Here is a 20,827-nt window from a genome sequence, read left to right on the forward strand (position 1 = left end):
TATGAAATGTAATTTATCTGTGGGTAATTGAAAATTAGTACTGTAGTGCCTTCTTGTACTTGCATGTCAATAACGCTCCCTTTAAAGGAAAATATTATAGGGGACGTTTTGGGCAATCATTCATAGCTCGTACACCATTAATGTGCCACGAAGAAGCGTCTTTGCCTGAAAGTCACCCATTTTTTTATATCTTTTTTCTTTTCTTTTAATGCAGTATACTTAACACACTGTTGAGTTTTTTTGTTATTTGCACAACTGCCAACGAAGTATCATCACTTAATTTGTTTTGTTTTCATTTTGTTTATTTGCGAGTGAAGTAAATTTTGGACGAGGAACAGGCCAGGAGACAAGATGAGAGACCGATACAACCTCAACCTCCTACCAGGAAACATGTCAGATGATATGATTGCAGAATACGGTATGCACCATGAGCCCATATGATTTTATGAATCACTGTACACATATTCTTGGTTCTTTCGGTAAAGTCACGTAGAAGGGATATAATAAAAAATAAAACAATACAATTCTCACGACGTTTCGATTGCAACACAAGCAATCATCAGGTGTGAAAACCACAGCAAGAAAATATGAAAAAAAACGCCACTTTTTGAAAAATTACTTGCTGTGGTTTTCACACCTGATGATGATTGCTTGTTGCAATCGAAACGTCCTGAGAATTTTATTGTTTTATTTTATAATTTCCCTTCTACGTGACTTTACCGAAAGAACCAAGAAGATGAATCCCTGCAGTCACGGAAGCTTTAAATCTAAATGTTTCCATTTGTTGTAGCTACGTGACTGTGTCAGGCCGTGGACTTTTCAATTCGCTGTTGTATATTTCACAATACAAAAGTGCATGGAGGAGAGAGATGCGAGTATAATTTGCATGTTTTTATACAGATGACAATGAGCCTCTCAGTGCTCCCAACATCCCAGGCATGGGCATCGCTGAGCAGCTCAAGCAAGTGCTGGAACAAGAGCAAAAAGGTACCTCCCTAGTTTTGTGACGTAATTTTACCTAATTGTTCATAAACTTGAAAAATGTTGTTTGTGCACAATAAACACATTTAAATAATTCGGCCAAAATAACCAGGCTGCTGCAATTTAAAATTGTTAAATGTTTCGGCTATAAATGCAACTGAAATATGTATATTATTGAGTGAGTTACTATGCATTACATTGTAAGAATCAATAATGAAATACATATAGACTGAATACAAGTTATCATAGCTGCAGAATAATACAACTCTGTCGTTCAAACATTTCTTGAGTGCTCAAATACAAACATTTAAAAAACACAGTTGTGTATGGAGTTTGTTATCTCACTAAATGTATATTTCCCGTGGGGTATTAATGGTTTTCATCGACACCAAACAGAGAAAGTAGTGGAGGCTGAGCCGGAAGTGGCGATCCCAGGCTTGGACTGGGGTGTGGAGGAGCTCATTAAAGAGCAGAAGAAACTCCCCACAAAGAAGATCCCTTACTCCAAACCCATCCCCGCACAGTTTCAGCAGGTCAGCCAGCATCCACGCACCGCCTCTTATTCGCTTAAATATACTTTTGCATATTATTTGTATAGATTGTACATAATCATGCATGAATCTTTAGCATTAGAATTAACTATTTATGAAGAGATGCATTATGATGTGGCAATTGATTGCTTATAATATGCTTGGCTCATTTTAACACTGCCTTTTTTTTTTGGCATCCTCTGGTCTCACACCGTTTGCCACGAGGCTCAAAAGAAAGCTGTCTCTGGTGTGGACCAATCAGTTTCAAGGACAGTGTATCTATTATCCGAGTGTACTCTGGTTTTTTCGGTAAAGTCATGTAGTTAGAAATAAAATAAAACAAATCACGACGTTTTGATCGCAACACTAGCGGTCGTGTGTTTTTTTTTGCATTCTGACCACAAGTGTATTGTGGTTAATGCAGACACGATTCCTTGTAAAAAGGTTTCAGTTTTGTTGCCAGAAAAAAGGGGAAACCCCTCTTCTTATACTGTGGCTTCTATTCATATTTAAAGTATTTATTTTGCTTTGATACCTGACCACCCTTATCGATACTTTCCTTGTGCTTGGAGCAGAAATTATGACTTTTAAATGAGAATATTAAGAGCAGCGAGCCACCTAAATAAAATGCCTTAAATTGGCTACGTATTAATGTTTTGTTATTACTGTTTTTGTATTTGCAGGCTTGGCAGCAGAACAAACTTCCTATGCTCCCTGTGGGTGGCAATGTGAAAGTTCAGCCTCCTGAAGATAAGAAAGACAAGATGAAGTCGCAGGCGGAGATTCGTCAAGAGCTGACGGCGCTACAATACACAAACCCCGCTCTATACGAGGTAGGTTTGACACGGGCTCGATTGCGTTACGATGTTTTCCCCATGCAAGACTTAAGAGCTGTTGTGGTTTGAGAATTGAGCAATACAAGGTGAATTACTAAGTGTAATTGTCCATCTTCTTGGTTCTTTCGGTAAAGTTATGTAGAAGGGAAATAATAAAATAATAAAAAGAAAACATAATAAAATAATTGATAATTTTATGATGTTTTATTATTAAATACAATAATAAAAATAAAACATAATAAAATAATTTTTAATTTTATGATGTTTTATATCTTTTATTTTATTATTTCCCTTCTACGTGACTTTACCGAAAGAACCAAGAAGATGAATCCCTGCAGTCACAAAAGCTTTAAATTGTAATTGTCCAATTTTTTATGAATTGCAATCACCATGTCATTGTAAATGTAATTTCAGTTAACATTGCTATTGTAATAGAAATTATATTTGACCCCAGGGTTGCTGCAAAGCATTGCCTTAATACTAGTTGGGTGGTGTCACTAATAATATGGTAATGTTTGTTACTCGGTGAGTACCACGTTGTAAGAATTGCCAAAAATAATGTTGTGCAAGGTGAGACATTGCACATGAAAAACATTAACTGTGGAATTCATTCCCAGGGAAAAGAACCGTGGGAACTTGAATAATATTTGTGAATGAGCGGGTGACCAAAACATAATATTTACCAGCAAGTGCTGTAAGATCTATTGTTTTTTTTCTGGGAATTATGTTGAACCTACTGTTAAAACATAGTCAAAGTTATTCATATGAATGTGTATTATTTAAAATTAATCTACCATTTTTGCCATTGGTTTTTCAGCAACTGAAGTCTGACCGTATTACTCAGAAACTCATGGAACAAGTTCAAAACCAACAGCAGAATCAAGGACCTGTCCAAATGCAGCCCCCGCTGGGCATGATGCAGAAAAATATGCACCCTCAAGGCTTTTCCCAGGGACCCATGCCTGGCCTACAGCAGCACTTCCCTCCCAACATGCCCCCAGGCATGATGTCTGGTGGGCCCATGGGCCAGTTCAGACCACAAGGGCCTCCTGGGCTCAATATGCAGCAAGGTCCCGGCCTTGGACCGAACTGGCCTCACGGTATGCCCGGCCACATGGGTAATATGCAGGGACAAATGGGTCTGTCTGGACCACTTGGACCCGGTGGCCCGCAAGGTCCCCGTGGGCCTCAGCAAGGGCTTGGTGGTCCAGGAATGGGGCAGACACCCCCATCGGGTGGCATGCAGGGTGGCGGGCCACCATCTTCACTGCACATGCAAGGGCAGCAACTGAGGCCTCAAGGAGGACCCCCAAATGGGCCACCGTCCCAAGGCGGCCCTTCAAACATGGCACCGTCCATCTCAATGCAGGGACCAATGCCCTCGCCTATGCCGGGCCGGGGACCCATGCAGGGCCAGGGCCCCATGCAGGGTCAGGGCCCCATGCAGGGTCAGGGCCCCATGCAGGGTCAGGGCCCCATGCAGGGTCAGGGCCCCATGCAGGGCCAGGGCCCCATGCAGGGCCAGGGCCCCATGCAGGGCCAGGGCCCCATGCAGGGCCAGGGCCCCATGCAGGGCCAGGGCCCCATGCAGGGCCAGGGCCCCATGCAGGGCCAGGGCCCCATGCATGGCCCTGGCTCCATGCAGGGCCAGGGACCTATGCAGGGCCAGGGACCCATGCAGGGCCAGGGACCCATGCAGGGCCAGGGACCCATGCAGGGTCAGGGACCCATGCAGGGCCAGGGACCCATGCAGGGCCAGGGACCCATGCAGGGTCAGGGACCTATGAAGGGCCAGGGCCCCATGCAGGGCCCCATGCAGGGCCAGGGACCCATGCAGGGCCCCGGCCCCATGCAGGGCCAGGGCCCCATGAAAGGCCAGGGCCCCATGCAGGGTCAGGGACCAATACAGGCCCAGGGACCCATGCCGGGCTCCATGCAGGGACCACAGCAGGGCCCCCAGCATTTTGGACCCCAGTCCGGCGGATTTCAGGGACCGCCACTTTCCCCACGCAGCTCTCTGCAAGCCGGGTCCTCGGAATTCATCGGAACTCCTCGTGAGGGTCCGCAGCAAAATGCCAGCGACGGACCCAGGGGGGGGCAGCTCTTTGAGCCGCCTGACGGCCAAGGAGGCCCAAATCAGGGGCCAAATTCATCGCCGTTCAGTGGTCACCAAGGCCCCAGTGGACCTGGGGGACTGTCGCCTGCGAGCCTACAGCAGCACGGACCCCCGCAAGGACAGGGGCAGGCACATCAACGGGGACCCCCGCTGAGGCAGGGACTCTTAGGAGATGCCCCTCCAGGGCACTCGGTGAGTTTGCACAATTTTCTCGTGTTGTTATGCACTGATGCGTTCGGGTAGCACGGTGGGCAGGTGATGGGATCACAGCAAAGGATTTCTTTATACATTTGTGTGTGGAGCTGTGAGTGTTAACCCCCTAGTATGTGTGAGTTTATCCAAGACATTCTGGGTTCCTTCTACATGTCAAAAAATGGAAATTACCAAAGATTCTAATGTGCGACCCTCCTGAAATTTAGTCTTGACATGAGCAGGATTTTCTTGATGTCGCTCGTTGATCATTGAAGATGCTGTCAAGTCTGTGGTAATGGGCTTATCTGGATATCCACGTTAATCGGTAAAAGATTAACTATATCCATGTCATTTGAAAGTGTTTATTTTCAATATTCAAGTCATTTCCAAAATTTTAAAAAGTTCTCAACAACTTACTGTTTGCCAGGAACAGTTTAAGACCTTATGTTACTAGGTACATCGAAATTAGGCTGCAATAAACCATCAGGATTTACACTCCACCACCAATGTCAATGCGACCACTACATCATTCTAAATCCATGACCAAATACTTGTCTTCATTCCCGTCAAGGGCTGTTTAAATCGCTTTTATTTAGCACCGTTGTATCAAATATTGAATATTTCTGAATGTGCTGTATTTGATAGTATACGATGTAACGGTGATATTTAATTCATCTTCCTTTTTTTCCCCCACAATCACTGTCGGCTAAAACAACCAATGTCGCGAGTAGCAGGGATCGTCAGGACCAGCGAGGATTCCGACGCCAAACAGGAGCACAGCGGGTTCAGTCCGAGGTGAGGGCACGCTTTCGTCCAGACGCAATCCGTCGTCCACTCGCCAGACAGCATTCTCACAGGTCAACGTGGCAGCCCGAGCCCGCTCGCCGCTCGTGCATTAAGTGTGACCGACCTGATGACGGTGAACAGCATTCTTAACTTACAAAGAACAATGTTACCTTGGGAATGGCAGAGCAGGTTGGTCTCATCTGTGTAATAGCCATTTTAGTGTTGTCTCCCTTAACATGCTTAGTGGGTTTTAACCAGGTCACACGGTTTTCTTTGGCACGCAAAGTACTTATGGAAAAACAATTGGCCACACTTCCCAATGAAGAACCGTCCTCAAAAGGAGTCTTGAAACTCATGCCATTTATTGTAATTGTTATTCTATGCTTTGCTTACACGTGGTTCTTAATAGTTTGCTATGTTCTTATTGTTGGTTGGCAGGTGAAGGCGGCAGACCTATGCTGCATCAGGAGGAATTTGGTGGGGATCCTGTGAAGGAAGAACCGCGAGATTTCCAGGCCCCCTTGGAACGCAGGGGATCTCTTGCTGATCAGGATGAGTTTGACAACCCTGAGTTTCGTGGGCCACCTGGCCCTGATGACCACGGCCGGCAAAGGCACTTTGAAGGTTGGAAGCCCTGTGAAATAACTGTCGTGTTCATTCGTAATAAAGGTTTTGGTTTAGATCGCGTTATTAATAAATGTGTCGCAACCCTCCACCACCCGACACGGCCAATCAGTAAAAAATGTGTCAGGTTGACAAAAGACAAATAGTTCACTACTTTAGCCCACCGGTGTGTTGAGTGAATCCACAATATTTACAATTTTTGAGTACGACGTTTCAGGCGATTTGCCAGAATAGTGAAGCCCTCCACCTGCTCCCGGTCTTAAATAGAGCAGCAGGGTGAGATCATCATTTAACCCAATCAGGTGCAGAGATCAGAGGCGGGAGGGGGGGTATTGTAATTATATAATGGATTAGTAATCGGTTAATTGTCTAAGGAGAGAGATTAAACATGTTAAAGAAGCACTATGACAGAATGGCTACAACAATGCTCAAATTAACAGAGCACAATGCCAAATCACGATTGCAAAGCAACACTGCTGAAAGTGATCAGATTATTAAAATAATTTAAATACCATATATCCCAGGAGTAACTGACAAATTAGCCTGTGTTTTGCAAAAGCAAAACATTAAAGTAAGATTTGGTACAGTACACAAAATAAAAAAAACGAGTATCTTGTACTAAAGACGAATTGCCTAAATTATCAACAGAAGGTGTATATCGGATTAATTGGTTATGTGGCAGATGCTATATTGGACAGACGGGACATAACCGCTTAAGACTAAAAGAACACCATAGAAATATTAAATTTTCTCAAATACAACTGTCGGCAGTGGCATAACATGCTTGCCAACAAGGCCACGTAATTGATTTTTATAACGTTGAAGTGTTGTGTAAAACTAATTATTACTGGCCAAGACGAATTAGAGAATCCATTGAAATTGAGAGAACTACAAATAACTTTAATCGCTCTGACAGCTACAGGCTTAGTGCGGCATGGAAGCGTATTATTAAATAATACATTTTACAATTACAATTCCTTATAGGGGAAACCCATACTAATTAACTGATTACTAACGTATTATATAATTACAATACCCCCCCCCTCCCGTGTCTTCTGCTTTGTGTAAAGAATCTTGTGTTCTCAGATGTAGCTATTGATATTAAAGTGTTGTCCTGTTTTAACGAGCAATGGGGCCCTTGAGCAAGTGATGGAAATTATATATTTCTGTGGTCAGGGCCATTCTATAGATAGCAAAACCTACTTGATGTCCTGCGAAGTGGTCCTTAGACCAAAAATGCAAATACATTCATCAAGTTAAAATTGCATAGCTGGGTGTACACTTACCACTGAGGGGTAGCAGATTGTATTTTCTTGCTTATCTGAATCCTATCATGATCAGCATATGCCTTGTGCTGAGATGTGAGGGTTGTCACTTTGATGGAATGTTTGCGTAATTTTGGTTGTTGGTTTGCTCTGTCACTTAGAATACGGCATGGAGTTTGGACCAGGAAAACGAGAATTCGAGGGAAGAAGGGATGAGGGCTGGAATCGTGGTCCGACGGAGGAAAACTGGCAGCAACGGCCTGGCAATTCGGATGAGCCCTGGAGGAGGCCACCGGTCAGAAATATGCATCATCTTCATCACCATATTGAGCATAATACCAAACAATAGTATACATTAATTTAATTCAAGAGCTCAAAAGTATCGGCATGCTCAAACCGTCATGGAGTGGTGGCCATTTCCATTGCTGGCCCTGAGCCGTAGGTGAAAATACCACATCTCTATGGCCGAGGCCAATAATTCCAGAGGAAAACCGCTTATCACCAAGTAATGAACTGAGTCTATTTATGTGCAACAAAAGTGACTTGCGCACAAACACTTACACGTCGACGCCTACATGCACCTCGTGCCCTCTTTTAGCCCCGCCCCCCCCCTCCCGATACGTTCCATTCATTGGCTACCACATTCTGATAAGCTCCCCCCCCTCTCCTCCCCCCTCAACTTGTATTTAAGAGCTTGCATCTTGAATCCCTGCCTCACTTGATGCAGCAAATCTGGCTGTGACGGTCCCACCTGATGACGGAGACTTCTGTTGCCTCCGAAACGTTGTGATTTTTATTTTATTTCTATTAATTTTAAGTTCATTTTTTTACCTACGTGACTTTACCGAAAGAACTAAGAGTATGAATCCTTGCAGTCACGAAAGCTTCAAATCTAGAATGAGTCTATATACAAACGTTATTTCACCCAACAAAATTACAAACACGAGTCAGTTCAAAGTGGAATTTTCAGGAGTAGCCGTCAATCGTGAATGAACAAAATCCTGTACTTGAAGTAACCGAGCTCTTATCGTAACACTAATCCTCTTTCCGTTACCTCGTTAGCCTGGTGATGAGTTTGCACCATTCGAGGATGGCAGCAGGAGGAGAAGGGACGGGGCTCGTGGTGGCATGCTCGACCGACGGCGCCCTTCGGCCGACAGGGACCTGGACGACGGCCGCTTTGGCAGGCGGAGAGAAGACAGGCAAGTTGCCTGCGGTGGAACAGTGGCGCTTGGAGCTAGCAGGAGATCACCTGCCGCTGATGTTAGCGTCGCTGGGTATCGAACTCGGGTTGCTAGGTTCCGTAGTGCAGTACGCTTCTCACCACTTCACCGCTCTACCCCCGGTTGATCGTGTGTAATGTGAATATTTCAATAACATAAAAGTAATGTTTCAAATATTCAATTATTTCAAAAGGTACGATGGGGGTAAAGCCATAAAGAATTAAGCTAATGCATGTCTGACCAAGAATCCAATTGAGGAATTTAAATAATAGTGAAAAATGGTCACTTCCACAAGTAAAAAAAAAAACACTGGAGTACTTGATCTAATGTTGCCCCGTCCGTCATTCACACACATTCTTCAGTCGTTGACTGTTAACCACTGTACTGTGTGGTCACAGGTTTGACCCTAAGTTCCTGGGCGATGGGTACCCGCAGCAGTTTGAGGGCGATCGCCCTAGAGATTTCGAACCCCGGGTCCGACGAGGCCGGGACGGAGAGCCCCTCCCGATGGATCAGTTTGACAATGGGTGAGCAGCAGCGCCTGAAGACGACCTCAGGCCCAAACTGACAGCGAGTCACAGTCAGTTGAAACTTAAGCGACTTTGGCTGACCTAGGTTTGGTGTCGGTAGGCATGTTAAAGGTTAACCTCCCCCACCACCACCATCCCCCAACCCCTTTTTGAATTGATGAATTGTCATGATTTTGGGGTCAAGATTACATTTGTCTTGGAAATAAACTACATCACACAGCATCTCACTCTCCAGAAAGCAGGCTTTTTCAGAGTAGGATGATTATGGTAATAGTTGTTACTTGAACTTGACAATTTCTAAACTTCATATTTATGATTTCAAACAAGATCCTCGGCTAATTTTGGTGAATGTAAATTGCACTATGGGGATTTTAATCCCAATGATATGTTTATACCTTAGATAACATGTTTAATGTGTATAAATAGTGCCCATAAATGATTTCCAGGTTTACAATCCAATGTATTAACCAATGGGATTCAGTCATCTCTGGATGAAACAGATACATCCATTTACCATCAATAGTGATGATATCAATACTATGGGTAGCTTCTAATGTAAAGAAAAGCATGGACGAACTTTATCAAACTTAGTGCAACTTGTGCATCATCAAGACAGTTGCTGTAATTACCAATAAAGACACTCGGAATGTGAGCATTGTACATGAGTGAGTCATGTAATTGTCATTTGTCAAAAGCTTCCGGCGCGGAGGACGGGACAGAGATGACGATTTTCCGCGTCAGTATGAGGACGACCAGCGAGGACTTGGGCACGGTCGCCTGCTGCCCAGAGGTGATGCCTCCCCTACCATTCCCAACTCTGTCCACCACTTAATCTGCAGGACTTGAGACACCACTGTTATGACGGTCACATAAGGTGGGAATACTCTGGTCTCTTTATGGTAGGCATGTAATAATTCGCCCCTAATCTCAGCATTTAAATATTCCATTAATTGTTACAATTCCCTATTCTTGTTTGATTTACGCATTTAGATTATTTGGCTGCTATAAATTTACACGTCGTAAGCCACTTTGTTGAGCTACCATTTGTGGGCAGGTCGCTTCTCAAATAGAATCTAATAGCTCAGTGGGCCTTACCTTTTATTTCTTTATTTTTAGTCATTTGCTTACTTTTCCTGCACTTGCACTCCTTTCGTTCTTTTGTATTGTTTCTTGATATAACTTTCTGACCCGCCTCCTACTGGACATCTGTGAAAAGGAGCTCATTAGCTCATGAGATTTCTCCAGGATAAATCAAGATTTTGGATTGTCATGGGGGGATTACTTAATCATCATTCACCATGATGGTCAGTGTGGATATTATGGGACATTGCATTTATAATAATAAGTCGCCTCGACAATTACAAAGCTATGACCCGATCCACTTGTTGCCAGATGTTCATTTCCTTAGTTTTTTTGGCAAACTCCTTTCATCAACAATGGAGCAAATAGCCACGGTGAAGTGCTTTGTGCATTTCTTCATCGTGCAATTCTGTCTTTCAATGCAGCGGTTTAATAATGGGAGCAAATTATTTATTCATATTTTGGCGACGCGTTAACTCACGTGCCGTTTAAACTGCGTTACCACATTCGAGCTTTTGTTTTTCCTGCGCGTGACAGGCGAGGAGCGGCGAGGCGATTATCCCGCACCCCCCGACAGCCCCTCGGGCGTCTCTCGCGAACGGCCGCCCTCGCTGCTCGCGATGGACACGGCATCTCTGCCGCTGCGCAAGCGACCTTGGCACGAGGGACCCGGAGGGCTCCCCGGGGAGCGGAGGGATGGAGAATCTGGCCTATCGCCCCTGGACGACCGCCCACTCAGAGGTACTCGCTCTAAGGGAGATGCAGCCCGACAAAAGAAAACATTGTCGGTTATATGATCGGCGTCCACAGCAGTCCGGAAAGTTAAGTCTGCTCGTGTAAATACTGACAATTAATCTTGTTCCCAGCCCCGTGTTGTTATACGACAAGAAAATTATAGTGAATTATAGCTCATTGTCAATCCACTTGTGGATGAAGGCCTAACCATGCTGTCACTGATCTTACTAAAATTAGACACATGGTGTTGCCTGGTCAAAAATATTTGCCCCTAGTACTGAGTTAGTGTGGCTAAGATGCTTGCAATGATTGGATAAATGTTTGCCGGACATTTTAAAGTAGTAAGTCTCACATGACCGTTGGCCATGTAACATGAAGTTGGCGGACTATTATCAGTTCCGCCACCACCTGTAAGAGACAAACACAGAGGAAGGAAAATGTGCTGCGTTTCTTGCAGGCGGTGGCGGTCCCGGGCGCATGGATGCCCGCGACGACCCGTACCGCGGTGAGGACGAGGGCCCCCCTTCCTTCATGGGCCCCCTCAACAGCGGGGTCGGCGGCATGGCGTCACTCCAGAGGACCCCCATGCAGAGAGGAGGAGGCAACGCGGACTGGGCGCATAGGCGTGGAGGAGCCCTCCGGGGGGCCGGCCGAGAGGGGATGACAAGGGGCGGCAGAGAGGGCATGCCGAGGGAGGGCATGCCGAGGGAGGGCATGCCGAGGGAGGGAATGCCCAGGGAGGGAATGCCCAGGGAGGGAATGCCCAGGGAGGGAATGCCCAGGGAGGGAATGCCCAGGGAGGGAATGCCCAGGGAGGGAATGCCCAGGGAGGGCGGCGGGCGAGATGGCATGCCCAGGGGAGGCGGCCGAGACATTGGGCCCCGAGGGGGCGGCCGAGACGGTGGCCCAAGAGGGGGCGGCATTGGCCGGGATGGCGGTGGTCCGAGAGGGGGCGGTCGAGACTGCATGGCGAGGGGCGGTGGACGAGATAGTGGTCCAAGGGGCGGTGCCCGAGATGGAGTTCCTGGGCGGGGAGGAAGGGGCCGCTGATGGACAGAAGTCGGAGGACGCCCGTTTCTGTTGATATATATTTTTTTGCTTTTCCAAAAACTTTTGCTGTGTCCCTCGGGATATTGCTGAGTTACTGGCTGAGCCAGCAAGATTATTTATGCTCAAAAAGTTCGTCCATCACTTCTGCAAAACATGGGAGGCAGGCATGTGCAGGTGTGTGCATGCTTGCACACATTCGTATTGGTGGTGAGCTGCGTTTGCGATGGATAATACTCGTTTTCTACGATTCAGCCATCGATAGTTAAACACAATAATTGCATTGATTGGATATTTGCGATGGTTTTGGGGCAGGGAAAATACATTTTTACGAGTGATACCAGCATCAAGAAACTTTTATTTTAAATGTAGATAATCTGCTTTCATATTTTTTTTCCTAATTAAAGCATATACTAGTGGAAGAGAGAGTGCTGAGATGTTTCAGTTTGCGTTTTTTTATTTTGTTAACCAGGCCTGTAATTGAAGACTTGAGCAAAATAAAGTAATTGACCAATAGCATATTGCCTACATGCTACACATGAACACAAGTAACTATCTCAAAGTATTCATCTTAGCATGATGCAATCCTCTGGTGTCAAATATTGCAATCCCATTGTTTGAAAACATAAATCAGCAAGTCTGGTCCCAAATTTGGTCGAACATTGTGTAGAATTATAGTTATCCAAAAGAAAAAAAACCCATGCAAGTCTACACAAGTATTATCTGTACCCATTTCCTGGCACCCCTATCTCTGTTCACATGACAACTGGATAAATAGGTTTCATTTCCTGTTTATGTGTTCGTATTTTGCTAGCTTCAACTAAAAGGACCAAACTGGGCTTGTGGTGTTTCCAAACAATGTTTAGTGAGTGAACGTGGGCAATCTGGGAAGCCTACCTACCGTTCGCTGTTCTCGGAATGAATGTGTCTGCTGCATTTAGCCGAGTACTGTTTAGCCAAATACTTCGTGACGTAATACTAGCTCCATTAAAACATAAGTAAATAATTCAATAAGTTCAGAAAATAAAAAGTTTTTTTTTTAGTTTATTGTTTTTTTGTCAAAAGTTTTTGGGGCTATGGCACCGGACTTGTTGAATTTACACCACTGTGGGGAAAATGTGTGTATTAAATCGACAGGCTTTGTCTCAATTAAAATGTCTGTTTATGAAGCCGTACTTATTAAACAGCTGGTTGGTAAATGTCATAATTTTTCTGTTTGCCTTTCTACTCTGAAATGCTACAGTGCTTGTATTCACACAAGCTGTGAACCTTTGTATTTTTGTCTACAATTATGTCTCTTGATGTTTTGTTAAATTACTACTGATAGCCTCTTGCTGTATTTTTTGTGGTAGTCTGCGTGTATAAAGCTTGCACACATGGTGTCTTTAGTATCATGAGAGAAATATTTTGCTATGTAAAGTTATGCATCTCTCACCGTGATGCACAGTTGTCCTGAATAATAATGAGATAATAAACAGAGATGCACATTTTACTTGTTGTAAAATTTTTCTCTCAAAATCGAATTCATTGCCGTACATTTTTGTATGGTTATGACTTCTCGTTATGCTGTGACCCGCACATCGAATAGTTCAGCTTTTGAGCAAGTGGTCTCGTGACTGGCCTACGAAAAAGTCACCCTAAATGTGTTTAGTCTTCGTATCTTAGAAGGGTAAGCATTGTTGAGTCTAGTTAGTATTGACCACCCGAGTTTGCTAGATGTTGTAGGTGCGGGGGGCTGTGAGCTAGTGAATGGAAGTGCTCTCCCCTCCACATGCACAAACACCCATGAATGGTATTGGCCAAACTTTTAAATACAGTGCATAATGCAGACTGACAGACACTAGACTAAGTGAGACTTTTCTGATAAATTATTTGAATTTCATGACTTCGGGGACATTTTAGTAGACTCAAAATGTATTGTCAATCAGTTTAGAAATAATTCTCAGTCATTCCAGGTCACATAAGTCTCATCTTTTTATTTTATTCGGTTATACTGCTTTACAAGCAATTACAAAGGAGAACACGGGGCCTCCGGTTTTAAACTTGCTTGTCAGGAGTAACGTAAGAGTAAAGTACATCTTATCCTGCCTACCACCTTAATTTTATTTTGCACTAATTTAGCCAAACTGGGTAGCTGGTTGCTCAATGTCATTTTACTGGCTGTCATACAAGTTGATTTGCAACACAATCACTTTCATTCACAAAGCCCGAAAAGATTCAGCCAAACTTCCAACCACCGCTGCTCTCGACGTTGACCCAATATGACTCTCCAACACCTGGTGATCTTACATATATTGCCCAGCCGCTCGGGAATCCATCGTTTAAAACCACCGCGAAATGCACGAATCACGCCTCGGTGAGATCGTCGTTGTAGTAGAGGTGCAGCGTCTGGCGGTAGTCGTCCGGCTCGAGCCGCAGCCGCAGGAATTCCTCGTCCTCGTCGGGAACGCCGTTCTCGTCCAGCGTCAGCCCCATGTCGAGCTCGCGCTCGGCGTGCTTCCACGTGTAGCTGCCCGCGTGCGCGTTGTACTTGAGGTAGCGCTGCAGGATCTCGGACATGATCTCCTCCGTGCACACCTGGCGACGTGAGCGGTGCTGGGCTTAAGAGGTGGCACAAGGGGGTAGAAGGTGTGCAACGGTGCGTCGCTTTGGCGAGTGAACCTTTGCACTTGGCCACAGTGCTTCATTTCAGCTTTGACGTGGGAAATATTTCTGCACCTGACACGCCACACCCAGTATACTTCTCACTGTGGCTGTGATTACTGTTTACGTGTCTAATCTAAAGATACCTGGGAAATGGTGAGAAATTAAGCCATACTCTTTGGTTTTTTCGGTGACGTCACGTAGTTAAAAAATAAAAAATATTTTACCGACGTAACTTCACCGACAAAAACAAAGAGTATGAATCCTTGCAGTCACGAAAACTTCTAATCTAAAATTAAGCCATGTTTGCACTCACAAATACATGCATCGTTTGAGGGTACATTTATGATTCACACGATGTTAATGTTACATCTAGGCTCATGGACAAAACTAAAATAAGACGGCTACAATGAGACAATCGTTAAATCTTGAATCAAAACATGGGCGGTGCTTGGACACAAAAGAAAACCTTCGGTGATGCCCAGAGAGAGGAAAGCAGGGCTGTTACCTCGATGATGTGTTCCTGGGAGGTGAGCGTGTTGATCACGCGGATGAAGCGCGTCTTCTTTGACAGCAGCCCCACCTGGTACGAGGTGTCTCTCCACCACGGACGCCCAAAGTCATTGGCCCAGTCCGTGCTTGGGTACGGCGGCGGCACGTGCAAGAAGCGTCCTTGCGGCGTGTGGAATGTCACCGTGTTCGTCACGGGGTCCACGTGGGTTCGGATCTCCACGCCAAACACCAACAAACAATAAGCGCATTGCAATGACTTGTAATCAATTGCGGGAAATGGAAATTGCAGTGGCGTGTTGGTTTATTATACCCTCTAGTGTGTACAATGTTACCGGTTCTGGAACTTTGTGTGATTCTAAGCCATACCGTGTCAACCCACACGGTTTACCGCTTATTCTTGGACAGGGAAATTGCGTTTTCAGGTCCATACGGCGTGCAGCCGTTTCAATACGGGCAAAAAAGTGTCTATTTGTTTGTGTTTCTCCCTTGCGATGGGACTTTGTAGGATGAACTTTAAGATTTATAAGAGCAGGGGTGACCAATAAGGTCTAAATAGGTCTATAATAAGGTAGCCACTCAAAAGGGGTTGACAGGTTCATGCGTGCTACTGCCTCATGTGTGATGTTCTGTTTAGCTGTGCTTGTTAATTCCCTTGGCAATTTAGCAGGACTTGTTTCATAATAATTGTGTGAGTGCATCGTCATCATGATGATGCGTACCATGGTTCTGCATGGGCCCTGGGGAAATGAATATCATGGGGTCTCCCGTCCAATTTCCGTTCGCCCCCTTTGTAGCCTGATGCTTGGGCTCCACTGAACCTTGGGCCAGGTGTAATTACACCACCTGCAAACTCCACAGCTATGCCACTAGTATAAAATAGATTGTTGTTTTGACACAAAATAAAACGAAAAACTAAACATTTTATTTTAGCAGGTAAGGCCCACTGAGCTACATAGCTTTTTCAGAAGCGACCTGGCCACAAATAAAAGCGCAACGAAGTGGCCCTTTCATGTGGAAATTAATATCAGCCAAAAACTCTAAGCGGATGTTTCTAAATGTGGAGGGAAAACCCGGAGGACCCGGAGAAAAATCCACACGACCTGCATACCAGGCGAGGCAGATAATTAACATCTCGTCACCGTGGCGAGATGTTAGTTATCTGCCTAAATTCTAATAATAGCATTGTGTGGAGGAGAAGCAATGTTAATGTTTCCTCATGATGTTTCGATTCCCCTACTTGTGTTTAAGGCTTTAAATGGGCTTGCTCCACCTTACATCCAGGAGTTGATTCAACCATACATCCCACCGAGATCTCTGAGATCTTACTGATCGTCCCCTTGTACGGCATCCAAGCTTTTGAATTCTCTGCCCTCAGAGGTTAGGACCTTTAAGTCCCGGTGGAAGACCTCACCACCTGTATAAAACTGCCTCTCTCAAGTTTTCCATATTATCTCTTTAGTCCTTCTCTTGCCGGATACTTCTCACTTATTTTCCTAATTTATATGCATGCTGCTCTTGATATCCATTGTTTAAGGGCGCCTTATGAATAAATTATTATGACTACATGAGAGCTGTGTTCTTAAAGTGTGACATATGGTACCTGAGCGAGGTGAAGTGTCGGTCACTTATAGTGTATGCGCTAGAAATAGCAACTCACATCTTTAGTTTTCAGGTCAAACCAATGAGAAATGTCCTGGCCAGCCGCCTCGATAATGGGCTTCATAAGCATGTCTCCTGTGGGATAATTAAAAGTCCACAATTATAAAGAAACATATGCACGACAATTACTGGACATACAGGCCAATTAATTTACAAACTGAACATTTAAACTGTAGTCACAGTGGGCTGTGCAGTATTTCATATATATTTCGAATGATTTCTGAACTTGTGATTGTATATTGTGAAGGCAATGACTTGATATCTTACAGGGAGCGTTATATTATTTAATGTGTGTTGACAATGGTGAGGGACATGTAGAGGTTTTGAAATAAAGTTTTCTCTATAAATTCACCCTCTATTATAGTGGGCTATCTGCCATAGCCCTTCTTCATAGCACAACAAGAAACAAAAAAACCTCAACAGTTTAAGAAAAAGTCTTACATCCCCAACGCAAGTGAAAAGGGGCCATTGCCCGAAACATCGCTTATTTTTCGATTTAAAGCTTTCGTGACTGCAGGGATTCATCTTCTTGGTTATTTCGGTAAAGTCACGTAGAGGGGAAGTAATACAATAATAAAAATAAAACATAATAAAATAATATAATAAAATAATATATCTTTTATTTTTATTATTTTATTACATCCCTTCTACGTGACTTTACCGAAAGAACCAAGAAGATGAGTCGCTTATTTTATTTATTTCCCTTTCCTCGAGCTTCGAATAAGTGTGCAAGCTACGTACGGCGCGAAAGAAGTTCAACGTGCAGTACATTCATACGGGCGGGTGAGGTGAGTGCGACGTGCTGGTGTGTACGTGCATCACCCTTGTACTGGTCGCACAGCGGCGTGAGGTCGTAGACGGCGCCCAGGAAGGAGACCCACGTGTCTTCGGGCACGTTGTGCAGAGACACCTCCTGGGGGGACAGGTACCTGGGCCGCATCGCTGCACGCGCCAAGGACGAATCTGATCCCCCAACAAAGACAAAGACCCCCCCGGGTAGCCTTAGCAGACTGAAGGGGTAAGTGCTGTTAGCGAGCACCTATGAAGGCAGATACGGCACACGAGGCTGCCTTTGTGTCCCCGAGTGACGATGTTTACACGTCGCACCGGGTACTCATTTGAGGCTGAGTCGACCTAGGGGAGGCCCAGGACCGGGTCATGATAATCGTCTCTGGTGTTGTCCGTGAGCGGGAATCGAGCTGGGGGGGGGGGGGTAGTCGCCAATGCGCTCCCCACGGCAGATCCACACACAATGACAGCAACATCGTCGTGCTCCTTACAGAGACAACTTGGCAAGGTACCTCCTCAACAAATTTATATAAATCTTAATGTTCAATCTTGATTTGAAGCTTTAGTGAATGCAGGAATCCATCTTAAGATTGTTTCTACCCCCACCGAAAGAACCAAAGAGTATAATCTTAAGGTTGTTTCTACCCCCACCGGTTAAGTAAGCAAAGGACAAACATAAACGAAAGAAGAATTACCAAAGAAAAAAACCTGTGTAACAAATATAAGAATAAAGGACGCCAAAAGGCGCACAACTCAAAGACAATGCACCATCAGAGTATGAGAGCTCGGGGTAAGCATTTACACCATTGGAACCTCATTTGCCAGTAGCAAAATATAATAATTGTTTTTTTACCCTTTTATCTGGCAACAAAACTGACACCTTTTTTTTTACAAGGAGTCATGTTTGCATTGACCACAATACCTGCGGTCGGAATGCAAACAAAAAGCACAACTCTGATAATGTATGTGCACTGTCCTTGAAATTAATTGGTCCACACCCGAGACAGCTTTCCTTAGAGCCTAGTCTCACATGGTGTTGGACCAGATGACGCCAAAAGGCGCACAACTCAAAGACAATGCACCATCAGAGTATGAGAGCTCACCCCAGACTTCACTCAAAGCTTTCGTCACTGCAGGAATTCATATTCGTTGGGTCTTTCGTTAAAGTCACTTAGATAGGTTCAAAGAAAATAACAAAAAACTACGGCCTTTCGATCGCAACACAAGCGATCGTCATCAGGAGGAAAGACGATGACGATCGCTTGTGTTGTGATCGAAACGTCGTAGTTTTTTGTCATTTTGTTGTTGTTTTTATTTGAACATATCTACCGTACGTGACTTTACCGAAAGACCCAAATAATATTCACATCAGAACTCTGTGGTCACCGGTGCGAAAGCTGACACCACCGAAAAAACTTTTGACCTTAGGGGCGAGTTCTAAAACTTACCCAGCACCTGTCGAATTCTGGACTAAGCTATAACCCCAATCGACGTCTGAATCCGTAACAACCCCGGGCACGAATCAAAGAGCATTTAAACAAAACCCCACAGCAGTCTAATCCTAAACCCTAACTCCCAAGTCCAACTCAAATTGTCTCAGCTCGGAGGCTATTAAACCCGACTCGTTTCAGGTTTTAGTTAAATTTATTTCGTAGAGCCCTGTGAGCCATTCGGCTCTTGAATCGGGTCCAACCGCAACAAAAAAAAAAACTAAAACATGAATAAGAAAACATCTTAAAGTGACTATGTGACTAAGTGCAAACAGAAAATCCAAGAAAAGACAGCAAAATATTGCAGAAAAAGCACAAATCCCAGTGGAATGCAAGTCAAACAACAACAACAACAAGACAACTTAGATTAAGGCCATCAGTCTAACTCCGTACTACAACAAATAAACATGGCCAAACCAAAAGACTTTTCGAAAATCAGCTAATTAAAGCCACGAAACCAATGTAACAGTGATCATAGGAACTGTGACCCAATTTTCCCAAGAAACGACAAATACGACATGGACCACTCATACGGAGAAAGAAGCCCGTGAACGCAGCAGCAGAAGCAGCAGAAATAGCGCCTATTAAAATGAGGTAGTCACCGATAATAATGATCGACGAAAGCCCGAGAGAAAATGATTATTTTTTATTTATTTGCATTCACGAAAGCTTTAAATCGAACTACCTGGAGGAGGTTGTCGGCAGCGGCGTCTCTCCGTCGCCACGGCAACGACGCCGCGGGGGAGGGAGGGGGGCGGGGCCAGGCGAGTAGTAGATGCAGTCACAACGTTAACCTCGGTAAAGTCACGTAGAAGAAATAATAAAATAATACAAATATGAAACTATATATTTTGTATTGTTTTAATAATAAAAATAATAATACAAATTTATTGTTTTAACTATAACATTTTTATTGTTTTATAAATATATTTTTATATTTTTTTATTTCCCTTCTACGTGACTTTACCGAAAGAACCAAGAGTACAACGTTCACCTCATCTTCTTGGTTCTTTTCGGTAAAGTCACGTAGAAGGGAAATAATAAAAGAATAAAAATATAAAACAAATTTTTATTGTTTTAATAATAAAAAGAATAATACAAATGTATTGTTTTAACAATAAAAATGTTATTGTTTTATAGTTCTATTATTTTATTATTTCCCTTCTACGTGACTTTACCGAAAAAAACAAGAATATGAATCCCCTGCAGTCACGAAAGCTTTCAATCAAAACGTTCACCTCGCTTAAATTATTTTTGTTAACTTTATTTTTGTATTTGTTACAGGGATTTGTTTTTCGTGTAATTATTTCACTCGTTTATGTTTGTTCTTTGCTTACTTAACCGGTGGGGGAGGGGAGAACAACCTTAAGATGTTTTATATTTTCAGGAGGTTCCTTGCCACGTTTTCTCTACAAGGGGCACGACATTGTCGCTGTCGCCGTGTGTGGATCTGCCGTGGGGAGCGCAGTGGCGACCAACGCCAGTTCGATTCCCACTCACGGACAACACCGGAGACGATTATCTGAACCGGGCCTCCCCTAGGTCGACTCAGCCTCAAACGAGCGTGAGTGAAATAATACAAATAAAACATAATAAAATACATTTTATTATGTTTTATTTTTATTATTGTATTATTAAAATAATAATAAATGTATTTTATTATGTAGAATTTATTATTATTTTCTTAATAAAGTAATGTATTTTAGTATGTTTTATTTTTTATTATTTTATTATTTCCCTTCTACGTGACTTTACCGAAAGAACCAAGAAGATGAATCCCTGCAGTCA

At 43.9% G+C, this 20,827-nt stretch overlaps 2 protein-coding genes across 7 annotated transcripts in view; one reads left to right on the forward strand and one right to left on the reverse strand.

Moving 5' to 3' along the window:
• The window catches only part of WDR33 (WD repeat domain 33), a 34,873-nt gene extending 21,436 nt beyond the window's left edge, over positions 1-13,437 (forward strand). For 3 of the 5 annotated variants that reach the window (XM_078607703.1, XM_078607701.1, XM_078607704.1), the window contains exons 12-24: positions 318-418; positions 901-987; positions 1,378-1,514; positions 2,195-2,344; positions 3,165-4,655; positions 5,387-5,450; positions 5,880-6,065; positions 7,492-7,625; positions 8,393-8,532; positions 8,952-9,080; positions 9,779-9,873; positions 10,701-10,904; positions 11,356-13,437. In XM_078607703.1, the coding sequence (XP_078463829.1) occupies positions 318-418; positions 901-987; positions 1,378-1,514; positions 2,195-2,344; positions 3,165-4,655; positions 5,387-5,450; positions 5,880-6,065; positions 7,492-7,625; positions 8,393-8,532; positions 8,952-9,080; positions 9,779-9,873; positions 10,701-10,904; positions 11,356-11,948 (3,511 nt within the window). In that variant the 3' untranslated portion in view covers positions 11,949-13,437. The remainder of the gene's footprint in view (positions 1-317; positions 419-900; positions 988-1,377; positions 1,515-2,194; positions 2,345-3,164; positions 4,656-5,386; positions 5,451-5,879; positions 6,066-7,491; positions 7,626-8,392; positions 8,533-8,951; positions 9,081-9,778; positions 9,874-10,700; positions 10,905-11,355) is intronic. The other 2 variants (XM_078607702.1, XM_078607706.1) reach the window with 2 other exon arrangements.
• A 469-nt stretch (positions 13,438-13,906) lies between these two features.
• On the reverse strand, positions 13,907-19,779 carry CYB5D1 (cytochrome b5 domain containing 1). 2 transcript variants are annotated; one of them, XM_078607707.1, is made up of 5 exons: positions 19,725-19,779; positions 17,583-17,723; positions 16,759-16,835; positions 15,097-15,315; positions 13,907-14,522 (listed from the first exon to the last, which is right to left on the reverse strand). In XM_078607707.1, the coding sequence occupies exons 2-5, from the start codon at positions 17,698-17,700 to the stop codon at positions 14,292-14,294; spliced, it is 645 nt and encodes a 214-aa protein (XP_078463833.1). In that variant the 5' UTR covers positions 17,701-17,723; positions 19,725-19,779; the 3' UTR covers positions 13,907-14,291. The 2 variants fall into 2 exon arrangements, with proteins under 2 accessions (XP_078463833.1, XP_078463834.1); XM_078607708.1 differs by having other exon boundaries at positions 19,642-19,736.
• Positions 19,780-20,827: the final 1,048 nt, after the last annotated feature.

This window comes from Lampetra planeri, chromosome 28 (genome assembly GCF_965212315.1).
Source record: "Lampetra planeri chromosome 28, kcLamPlan1.2.h2, whole genome shotgun sequence".
NCBI classification, from domain to species: Eukaryota; Metazoa; Chordata; class Hyperoartia; order Petromyzontiformes; family Petromyzontidae; genus Lampetra; species Lampetra planeri.

What these genes read in the sequence shown, in the direction of transcription:
- CYB5D1 (XM_078607707.1), bottom strand. Translation starts at nt 17,700, where the DNA reads ATGCGGCCCAGGTACCTGTCCCCCCAGGAGGTGTCTCTGCACAACGTG. An exon ending in TTGACCTGAAAACTAAAGAT is followed by an intron (nt 15,316 to 16,758) that starts GTGAGTTGCTAT and finishes TTTGGCGTGGAG; the next exon opens with ATCCGAACCCACGTGGACCC. An exon ending in CCCAGGAACACATCATCGAG is followed by an intron (nt 14,523 to 15,096) that starts GTAACAGCCCTG and finishes TCACGTCGCCAG; the next exon opens with GTGTGCACGGAGGAGATCAT.